The sequence below is a fragment of the Onychostruthus taczanowskii genome, unplaced genomic scaffold (genome assembly GCF_017590055.1).
Source record: "Onychostruthus taczanowskii isolate IOZ18803 unplaced genomic scaffold, ASM1759005v1 scaffold61, whole genome shotgun sequence".
NCBI lineage: Eukaryota > Metazoa > Chordata > Aves > Passeriformes > Passeridae > Onychostruthus > Onychostruthus taczanowskii.
Window position 1 is genome coordinate 506,604 of NW_024503790.1, and position 10,839 is coordinate 517,442.

General features: G+C 50.8%; 1 protein-coding gene across 2 annotated transcripts in view; it reads left to right on the forward strand.

Moving 5' to 3' along the window:
• The window catches only part of IFFO2 (intermediate filament family orphan 2), a 45,710-nt gene extending 38,672 nt beyond the window's left edge, over window positions 1-7,038 (forward strand). For both annotated transcript variants that reach the window (XM_041419581.1, XM_041419582.1), the window contains 3 exons: window positions 2,098-2,187; window positions 2,803-2,933; window positions 4,699-7,038. In XM_041419581.1, coding sequence (XP_041275515.1) covers window positions 2,098-2,187; window positions 2,803-2,933; window positions 4,699-4,804 — 327 coding nt within the window. In that variant the 3' untranslated portion in view covers window positions 4,805-7,038. The remainder of the gene's footprint in view (window positions 1-2,097; window positions 2,188-2,802; window positions 2,934-4,698) is intronic.
• The last annotated feature ends 3,801 nt before the right edge of the window (window positions 7,039-10,839 follow it).

Sequence of the window (10,839 nt, forward strand, 5' to 3'; positions counted from 1 at the left end):
GAGCAGGGAGTGGCACAGGGATAACACAGAGAGTGGCACAGGGTTAAGAGGAGCAGGAGAGCGGCAGCGATAACAGGAGAGGGAGAGTGGCAGGGGGATAACAGGGACAGAGAGTGGCCCAGGGATAACAGGAGCAGGGAGTGGCACAGGGATAACACAGAGAGTGGCACAGGGTTAAGAGGAGCAGGAGAGCGGCAGCGATAACAGGAGAGGGAGAGTGGCAGGGGGATAACAGGGACAGAGAGTGGCCCAGGGATAACAGGAGCAGGGAGTGGCACAGGGATAACACAGAGAGTGGCACAGGGTTAAGAGGAGCAGGAGAGCGGCAGCGATAACAGGAGAGGGAGAGTGGCAGGGGGATAACAGGGACAGAGAGTGGCCCAGGGATAACAGGAGCAGGGAGTGGCACAGGGATAACACAGAGAGTGGCACAGGGTTAAGAGGAGCAGGAGAGCGGCAGCGATAACAGGAGAGGGAGAGTGGCAGGGGGATAACAGGGACAGAGAGTGGCCCAGGGATAACAGGAGCAGGGAGTGGCACAGGGATAACACAGAGAGTGGCACAGGGTTAAGAGGAGCAGGAGAGCGGCAGCGATAACAGGAGAGGGAGAGTGGCAGGGGGATAACAGGGACAGAGAGTGGCCCAGGGATAACAGGAGCAGGGAGTGGCACAGGGATAACACAGAGAGTGGCACAGGGTTAAGAGGAGCAGGAGAGCGGCAGCGATAACAGGAGAGGGAGAGTGGCAGGGGGATAACAGGGACAGAGAGTGGCCCAGGGATAACAGGAGCAGGGAGTGGCACAGGGATAACACAGAGAGTGGCACAGGGTTAAGAGGAGCAGGAGAGCGGCAGCGATAACAGGAGAGGGAGAGTGGCAGGGGGATAACAGGGACAGAGAGTGGCACAGGGATAAGAGGAGCAGGAGAGTGGCAGCGATAACAGGAGAGGGAGAGTGGCAGGGTGATAACGAGGAGCCTCGTGCAGGAATTAATGACAGCTGATTTGCATACGCCGGGCGTGCCTGGCTAAGCACAGCAATAGCGCCGAGCCCAGGCCCCGCGCGGGGAAACTCTAAAGATTTTAAGAAGCTTAAATCCTTCTAAATGAAAATTATACAAGGAAAGGGTAGATTTGGCTTGTAGATGGAGGTTCAGAATAAAGACTGCTCCAGCTGTGCCTGCTCTTTAACATGTGCTTTACATGCCTGAATCTTCCTTCCGTGGGTTTTATTCCTTTCAAGTTCTTACACGCTGCCCTCGCCACCTTCTTTCATGACCTTCCTCCTTAAAGCTCTTCTGCATATAAAAGGATCAGCGGGATGATTCTTGTAACTCCAGGCTGGGTAGCCTGGTGTGGGTACCAGGAATGAGCCCTGTAAATCTGCCACAGATGTGGCCAGAGCATGGAAACCCCATTAACACTATTGGTGCAGTTGTGTTAAATTGAGGATAATTTTTTAATGGAAAACGGAGGTGGCTGAAGGCTTGAAAGAGGGAACAGTGACAGCACCAAGCAGCTCTGTGGGCTGCACCAAGCAGCTCTGTGTGTTTGGGAGCCCAGACTGTGCTGTCAGTCCAAAGGGGGAGCTTTCCTGTGGGACAGCATTTGTTCCTGCTTTATCCAGCAGTGCAGGAATTCCAGTGGGAATCCGTGTGTGCACTGGAGGGTGATGATCTGTAACTGGAAAATGAGAATTCCAGTGCAAAGCTGGGAGTAGCAGCATGGTCAGTGCAGGGAAAATGAAAAGTTTCATGGCTGGAGAGCAATTTCAGTCTGTCCAAGTGTGTTCAGGCTGTGAAAGGCTCAGGACAATCCAGGGGGTTGGTGCTTTGGAATGCAGCAGGTGCATGGGTTTAATTGCTGGAGCCTTGATCAGACCTCGCCTTTGTGTGTCCAGAGCTGTGGTCGTGGCACAGAAATGTGTTTTCCTGGTATTCCAGATTGAGGAAGAATAGTCCTGGCCCGTGAAAAAATGTCTTTAAAAAATCAGTGCATGAAGGAACACAATAACCTGCATTTCCAGGGAGGTTAAATAAAATCTTCAGTTCTCTCCTGAATTCCTTTGCTGATTTTTTGTGTCCTCCTCTCCCCTGCAGGAAGAAAACCTGGGAAACTTGATCCACGAGACAGAGTCTTTCTTCAAAACGAGAGACAAGGAATACCAGGAGACAATAGGGCAGATAGAGGTGAGGAAGGGGAGTTGTTCCTGGTGGATGGACACAGCACAGCGCTGTGCTCTGGGGTGTCCCAGAGGGAAGCAGGAATGTCCATATATCCAACAATGCAAAGGCATTTCCCTCTGGCGTGCCCTGGGGATTTTTCTAAATGCCATTCTCCGGGCTATTATTGCTCCATACTTCAGCACTGAGCATAAATCTGAGGCTGGTGAAGAGAGAACCTGCTGAACAAAGGGAATAAAACACACTATTTGTCTTTTCCCCCCTTTGTTCTGCATGTCCACCCTCACCCTGGGAAATGCTTCCCAGGACACGGCCTCACAGGCTGCCAGAAACAGCAGCTGGAGCTTCCCACAATCTCTGTCCTGCCTGGAGCTGCTTTCATTAATGACTGCCTGTTGACCAACAAGGTGCCAAGAGCAGGAAAAGCCCTCGAGGGCTGTTCAGAACCAGTGTGAAGCTCAGATTGCCCTTCCTGGGCTCGTGGATGCATTGGCAGTCAGGAGCAGTGAGCTGAAATGTGCACTGTGGGGTGTTTGGGTGGGCTCTGGGCAGCTGAGGCAGTGTGAAGGTGCAGGAAAAGTGGGATTGCTCCTGCCCTGAAGCTGATTCTTTGTCCTTCAGCTGGAACTGGCCACAGCCAAGAGCGACATGAACCGGCACCTGCACGAGTACATGGAGATGTGCAGCATGAAACGGGGCCTGGACGTGCAGATGGAAACCTGCAGGAGGCTCATCAAGGGCTCAGCTGACAGGTGAGGGCTCCTCTGCTGCCCCTGCAGCTCCTTCCTGCTGCAGTTCTGCATGCTGGGAATTTCAGACTTTGTGTGCTGCCGGGCACTGACCCCCAGGAGAGCACTGCATTGAGCTGAGGCTGTGGAGAAGGCTTCCAAAATTGATTTGTAGCACTGGGATTATGGGTGTGGAGTTGATTAGAAGTGTGTAATATCACAGAGTGGAAAACTTAGAATTTGGGGTTTTAGAATATCGTAATAAATATGGAGCCAAATGCAGGTTTTAGGGCAGAGGCAGCTCCTTCTTCTTTACCTTCTTCACCTTCTTTTTCACCTTCTTTTTCCTTCCTCTCCATGGGTTTGGGTGATATTTTGTAACTGGACAGAAAAGTCCACTTTGCGAACTTCGAGTGATTTGTTATTGGGTTAAAAGTGAAATTAATTTAGGTGTCATTTCTTAATTGGATAGCCTTAAAAGACCTTGTAGCAAAAGATTGTTGGCCATTTAGTGCCTTGTTAATGAAGAAGTGCAGAACTCACTGCTGTGAGACTGTAACACTGATAAGAAACAATAAACACCTGAGTCTGACCCAAACTATCAGCTCGAGTGCCTTCCATCCTGACCTCAACAGAGGCAGAAAAAGAAGCTGAAAAGTAGTACCAGCACATTGCCTCCTGGGTCTGCACAGGGCACCTGCAGCAGAGGCTAGGCACTGTTACAGGAACAAAGTAGGGATTTATTAAAAGGCCTTCAAAGATACACCTTGGGCAGTGCAAGAGCCTGGCCGAGGCTACACCCAAGATGGACCATGGGGGATCAGTTTTCACACTTTTGTAAATTTAGCCCATTTGTATATTGTGGGTTAATTGTCCAATTACAGCTTCAGGTAATGAAGTCACATTCTCTCAGTTTGCTTCTCCCCAGTTTGCTTTTGGGCCTGAAGCTGCAATAGTTTCCCCTGGTTCTGGGGCTGGAAAAGGATTGTTTTGTCTGACTAAACTGTGAGGAGAACTTGCTAACGCTCTGTATGAAGTTCAGAGTTATACACCAATGCAGCACAGAATCTGAGAAATATGAAAGCTAAAACTTAAGGCATCAGTTCCTGTCAGCTTGGGCTAAAGGCAACACTGTCACTTGATGGCCTTGTCCTTTGGAGAATCTTGTGTCCCAGATCAGCCCTGAAAGGGGGTCTGCAGCAGAGAGTGGGGTCCTGTACCTTGGAACAGCCCCAGGGGTTCAGGAGCTGCTCCTAAACACAGGGAGCTCCAGCTCAGCTGGACTTCCAGTCTTTAACATCTCAGATTTAGAACTCTTAAAACCCCAAATTAATCTCGACTCTGGACTTACATGAAGAACTTGGTTTTTAATCTTCTCATGTGTTAAGAACCTTACACTATGAGGGATTTCTCTTATCTCTTGCTCAACCCCAGTAGAACAAGATGATAAACTTTCAATTTTCAGGGCTCTGGGTATTAGGGATTCTGAGAGTCTTTGCTCTCCATTTCCCCATCAGTAAACCTGGGACAGCCTCTGTGTTTGAGCAGGGGATGGCTGGGGTGGCACCTTGATTTTTCTACTGATATTTACTGTTTAACCAAAAGTTTAATGTTACTAAAGGGGTTTTTGAATAGCTTGGGGGAATGCCAATGTTTAATGTTAATAAAGGGGTTTTTAAGTAGTACTGGGAAGGGAAATTGACTGTTTTCTTGTAAGACTTTTTTTTTTCTTCCTTCAGTCATGGATATTTAACTTTTGGCCTGCACCTTTCTCTGTGTTTCCCTGCAGGAATTCTCCATCCCCCAGCTCCGTAGCCAGCAGTGACTCAGGAAACACAGATGAAATTCAGGATGATTTGGACAGAGAGACGGACGTGGAGCCCATGGTCAGCTGATAGCAAGTGGGAGCATTCCAGTCAAGGGCAAGATGGAGAGAGAAGATTCCAAACCAATTGCTGGGGGAAAGGTGAAAGACTTGAGAGCCCCTGCAGAGGGACTCTGAGGACTCACTCCCACACGCATCCCCTCCCAGCCAAGGATTGGTGCTGTACATTTCTATTGTTCTACAAACCATAAATGCAGAGTCCTGTAGGAAAACACGGTGTTTTAATTGTGCCTTTGCCCCAAGCTGAGCCACTTTGAGCTCCAGTGGAATATTAATAGCAGGTGTTTTTATAAAATATATTATTTAAAAAAGTAAAAAACAACCAAAGCTGGTGGCAGCAGAGGATGGTGCTGCAGAGGCTCTGGGTACTTCAATAAGCTGCTGGTTTTATTGAGCTGCTGCACTGATTGGCAAAAGCAACATTGGCAAAAAGAGCAGCAAAACCAAGACAATTGTGGTGCAATTACCAATGTGTGGCACAAGAAAAAAAAGAATTGCCTCCAAATTGAACGGCAAATGTTTAAAAACAACAGTGGGTTTGGAGACAGCTCGCAGGGTGAAGCAGTTCTACAAAATTCAGAGGGTTTTCTTCATCCCACCTTTTGGGGTGAGGGAGCCTTTGGGATGTGTCCAAGGTTTCTTCTGGACTCCAGGACCTGGAGGAGCAGGACTCAGCTCGGTGGCAAAGCAGGGGGGCACAGGAGGGGTCACTGGGGGGGGACTATCACTGAGTAACTACTATGCAAAAACAAAAAAAAAGCTCGCCTTATTTATATGGAATGTTTGGTCCCTGCTGGGCTACAGTTATCCCTTGGGAAAAGGAAAGCTAAACCCACATTTGCACACTTAGATGTCTGTAGAGCTTTTTTTGAGGTGGAATGTTGTATCACAATGCCTTTGTTTCCAGTGGTTGGGTTAGGAGGGGAGTCAGCCCTGGTTTGTGTCTTTTTTCAGGGCTTTTTTTTTTTTTTTTTTTTAGTGTTTGCAGATTTTTCTTTGCAGACAGAGAGAGAATTCCATTTTATGCTGCCTCCATGATGTGTAGAGTGGGGTAGGTGAAGCATCAGGATAAACTGACCTAGGTGTAGGCTGGAGACAGGACTTTGGGAGAGCTCCAGACCACTCTTCTTGGGGAAAACCGAGCACTGGGAAATGCTGTAATCCTTTTTAGGGCATAGTAAACTGAATCCCAAAGTGCTGCTGCCCTGGAACTGGGGAGGAACAGCCACGTGCTTTCTCTGTGAGAAAGTGGCAAGACCTTGGCTTTGCCCATCTTTCTGTATTTTTACCCAGGAGAAGCAGCATCAAAGTTGGATCATACGGTGGTGGCTGAGGAAACTCCAGCCCCACCGAGCTCTTCGTGGTTAGAATGGGAATTGTAGCACCTCAGGCAGGTAAAAACAGGGTACAAACCTCAGCCAATAACTTTTTGTTTGTTTTTAAACCAAGATTGAGAGCGTAGTTGATACTGCCCAAAGCCAGCTGTGGGGTTAAGCAGTGGTTGGAACTCAGAGTAAATACCAAATGTGTTGGTTTTGCCTGCCAGGAAGTGCTGTGCAGGAGCAGTGCTAGGGCTGGACAGGGAAAATCCCAATTTTTGTATCCTCTTGGTGTTATGGAAAGGCAAAGTGGCCAATCCTGTGAGCTTCCTGTGTGGTGTTCCCAGCCTCTGGATCTCTGGAGTTGCACTGCAAGCAAGCAGCCAGTGCAGATCCTGCTGCTCCATTCCCTAGAGAGCACAGTCTCTTGGAAAATGGCTCATTCCTGGCTGGGAGCTCCTCAGTCTGGCCTGGCCACGGAGAGGGGCAGGGCCTCGGGGGGCTCCTGGTAGAATTGTGGGCACAGGAATGTTTTCCCTCCTGTGCTGCTGCCTGGCTGTCAGCTCCATCTCCTGCCTGGACACAGCAGCTTTGAGGACACGTGGGTCACAGGAGCTCCCTGCCTTTCCCAGGCTGGGGAGGAGGGAGCAGGCTGATCCATCAGCATCCGCAGCGTGCAGGGCACCAGCCACAGCTGATGGCTTCTGTCCAAGCCCCTGGATCCAAGGATGTTCCTGTGGTGTCCTTACTGATGGCAATACTCAGTGCAGAGTAGGTGACAACTCCTTGGGTCCTAGGCTGAGGGACTTTCCAAAGCCTGGTCTGTCCTGTAAATAACTTTTCTCTGGAAGAGAAACCTCATTCCAAAGTGCTCATTCCTGTTATTTCTTAGGTGGCCAAAGTGGTAAGTGTGATGTTCACTAGGGCTGCAAGCTAGGGGGTGGGTGGGTGGGGATTTGGGGTATTTTTTGGGCTGGGACTGCATGTTTGAAATCTGCAATTTGAAGGGTTTTGAAGGGTTTTGAACTTCAGCTGCTCCCAAGGAGCCTCTCCTGAGGCTGAGGAAGCGTCTGCCAAGTCTGGATGTCTGTGATGCTTCAGTGGCTGGGGCAGGCATTGCTCAGCACAGTGAATCAGCTCCTGGAGCCTGCCCCGGCTCCCTTCCTGGCTCCCTTCCTGCCGGGAACGCTCCCGGATCCTCCCCCTGGCTCTCCCCACCTGGGAACGCTCCCGGATCCTGCCCCTGGCGCCCCTCTCACCCGGGAACGAGCCCGGATCCTGCCCCTGGCTCTCCCCTCCTCCAGGAACGCTCCCGGATCCTGCCCCTGGCGCCCCTCTCACCCGGGAACGAGCCCGGATCCTGCCCCTGGCTCTCCCCTCCTCCAGGAACGCTCCCGGATCCTGCCCCTGGCTCTCCCCTCATCCAGGAACGCTCCCGGATCCTCCCCCTGGCTTTGCCCACCCGGGAACGCTCCTGGATCCTGCCCTCGCGCTCCCCTCACCCGGGAATGCTCCCCGGATCCTGCCCCTGGCGCCCCTCTCACCCGGGAACGAGCCCGGATCCTGCCCCTGGCTCTCCCCTCATCCAGGAACGCTCCCGGATCCTGCCCCTGGCTCCCCTCTCACCCAGGAATGCTCCCGGATCCTGCCCCTGGCTCCCCTCACCCGGGAATGCTCCCCGGATCCTGCCCTGGCTCTCCCCTTACCCGGGAGCACTCCCAGAGCCTGCCCCTGGCTGTCCCATCCCGGATCCTGCCCCTGGCTCCCCTCTCACCCGGGAACGCTCCCGGATCCTGCCCCTGGCTCCCCTCTCACCCGGGAACGCTCCCGGATCCTGCCCCTGGCTCCCCTCTCACCCGGGAACGCTCCCGGATCCTGCCCCTGGCTCCCCTCTCACCCGGGAACGCTCCCGGATCCTGCCCCTGGCTCCCCTCTCACCCGGGAACGCTCCCGGATCCTGCCCCTGGCTCCCCTCTCACCCGGGAACGCTCCCGGATCCTGCCCCTGGCTCCCCTCTCACCCGGGAACGCTCCCGGATCCTGCCCCTGGCTCCCCTCTCACCCGGGAACGCTCCCGGATCCTGCCCCTGGCTCCCCTCTCACCCGGGAACGCTCCTGGATCCTGCCCTGGCTCTCCCCTCATCCAGGAGCACTCCCGGATCCTGCCCCTGGCTCTCCTCACCCCGAAATGCTCCTGACACCACAGCCCCAGCAGCTGTTGGGGTTGTGCTGTCCTTCCACTCTGGGTTTGTAATTTTTTATTGAAACTGAGTGTCCCGGTAGGAAAAAGGCTGAGTGTTCCCAAACCCAGGAGCTGTTGTGCTGTGCTGAGGGAATTCCCACAGCTGGAATTGGGTGTGGGGTGGGCAGGAGCACCCACAGTGGGGTGGGTGAGAGGGATGTGGGTGTAGTAGAGGGTGTAGAACTCACGTGCACGGTGGTGATGTGTAGGACAGTAGAGGTTCCCATGGGTGTCGGTGTCTTTCTTGTAACCACATGTAATCCATTTTTAAAGAAGAAAAGGTGTTTTCATACTCGGGGTCGGGGTTTATTTTCATTTAGGCTGGGCCAGCCTTTTGGGGGCAGCTGGGGTTGGTCCTTGGGGGTTTTCCTGGAGGTCGTTGGTTCCAAGTCCAGCCGTGCTGCTGCTCCTGCTCCGTGTGTGTGGCACCACTCCAGAAACAGATCAAAGCTTGCCAGAGAAAAAAGAGAAAAAAAGGAATTTACTTGTAAAAATGCTGGAAATGATTTTGATGACCTCTTTCTTTTTTCCTTTGTAAAGCTGTAAATACTTTATTTTTGTTTTCTATTCTTAATGCGGTGTCATATTGACACTTTTTTAGATTTACAGTCAGAAAATCCTCCTCATCGTTTCTCATTTTTTAAAAGGGGATTTCAAGGAAGCAAATTTTTTTGCTCGCTAGCAGTGTAATAATAGATGAAATTCCTAAACTGGGTTTGTACAAAAATGTTTTCAGTAAACAAGTGGCAGTTTGTGGATGCATGTTGTTCAAAAATGTCCAAAGAATAATGTGGTACAAATGTTTTAAAGAACAATGTGGTACAAACATTTTTTTCAAAGACTTAGTGATGATCATCTTAGTTCACACAAGGGAAAAAGCAAAATTCTTTAAAAAGAAAAAAAAAGTTTAGGGGGGAATGTAATGAAACTCATCTAAGCTAAATGTGTAATCTATTTATAAAATCACAGTATATATTCTATTTTTATCAGAGGTTTTTAAAGTGCAAACAGATTTCTGTTGGCAGATGCAATCATTCCCTTGTAAAGTCTCTTCTGCTCTGATGGGACCCCCAAATTCTCTGATGGTTCCAAGAGTCAACGTGGAAATAACCGGGACAGGTTTGGCTGTGGAGCACTCACAGCCTCCAGGGGAGGCTGCAGCTTCAGCATCTCTTCTCCCTCTGCAGAGTGGGTGCTGTGATTTTATTCCCTTCCCTGTGATTTTATTCCCTTCCCCTGACTGGGAGGATGCTCCTGGAAGGGGTCAGGGCCTCCCGGATCCCAGGAGCGTGGCAGGACAGGGGTTAAACTCTGCCTGGATAATAAAAAATTAAATACAAATTGTATTTGTACCTGTAGAAATTGGGATTAACTCAACAAAACAAAACAGCAGATGGGAATCGTGCCTGAATATGCATCCAGAGCTGCTTCTAAAGTGAGATTATATTAATTTTCCTTTCCATGATCATTCCTGCCAGCAAAAACACGAGCTGGCTGTGGAAGGGCCGTGGGTGCTCCCAGAGCTGTTCCTGGTGTTTCCCTTGGCTCTGGGAACACGGGGAGGATGTTTGTCTTGGAAGAGCTGCAGAGCTGGGAGGTTTCATGTTCGAGTGCTTCATTTTAGAGCCGAGTGTTTAAGGAGTGATTTATCCCTGCTAAATTAAGACATCCCAGTGCTTGCATGAGGCAGGGATACCCCAGTGAGGGTTTTCCACCCTTGCCTTCAGGACTTTTGGGGTTTTTGTCCTTCTGCTGGGCTGCAGGGGAGCACACAGCTTTTAAAGCTCTTTGCCTTCGGGGCTGCCACCCAAACACTAGATTTTAAGCTTTTTAGTGGGGTGTAATTTGTGTCCCTGTGAGTTTTAACCGAGAAACAAAATTACCAACGAGACAGCAGGCGGTGTCCTGGTGGGAATAACAGCCGAGGTGAGCTGGGAGCACTGCCTGCCAAATTCTCCGTGGGAATGGGATCCCAGCCCCTCTCCCTGCAGGGGGAACACTCAGGGCTTGGCCAGGCCCTTGGCAGAGCAGTGAGGAAACACTTGAGCCTTCCCTTCTGACTGTTTTCATGTGAGTTCAGTGTCCTCAGACCCTTCTGCCTTTGCAGGAGCCTCTCAAAGCTTCTCTTTTGAAGGAGCAACAAGTTGTGTTTAAATGTGGGTATTTGCAGAAATCACCATTCCCCCCTAATCTGAGGCACTCCAACAGTGAAGCCCTTGGGAAGGGGGTTCTTGTTGGTCTGGCCAGCTCCCTTTTTTTGGAAATTAGGATGTTAAAGCTTAAAACAACCCCTGGGGTGGCTTCAAACCAGTGTCATCTCTGTGGCAGAACAGCCCAGACCATGGTGCCACAAACCCAGTGGAGCTGCCCAGACTGCCAGCCTTGAAACCCCAAATTTCTGTTTGATTGGAGAGGGTTTGAGGGTGGTCCAACCTCAGTCACTAAAACACACTCCTTTGTGTAACCTGGTTTCACCAAATAACTC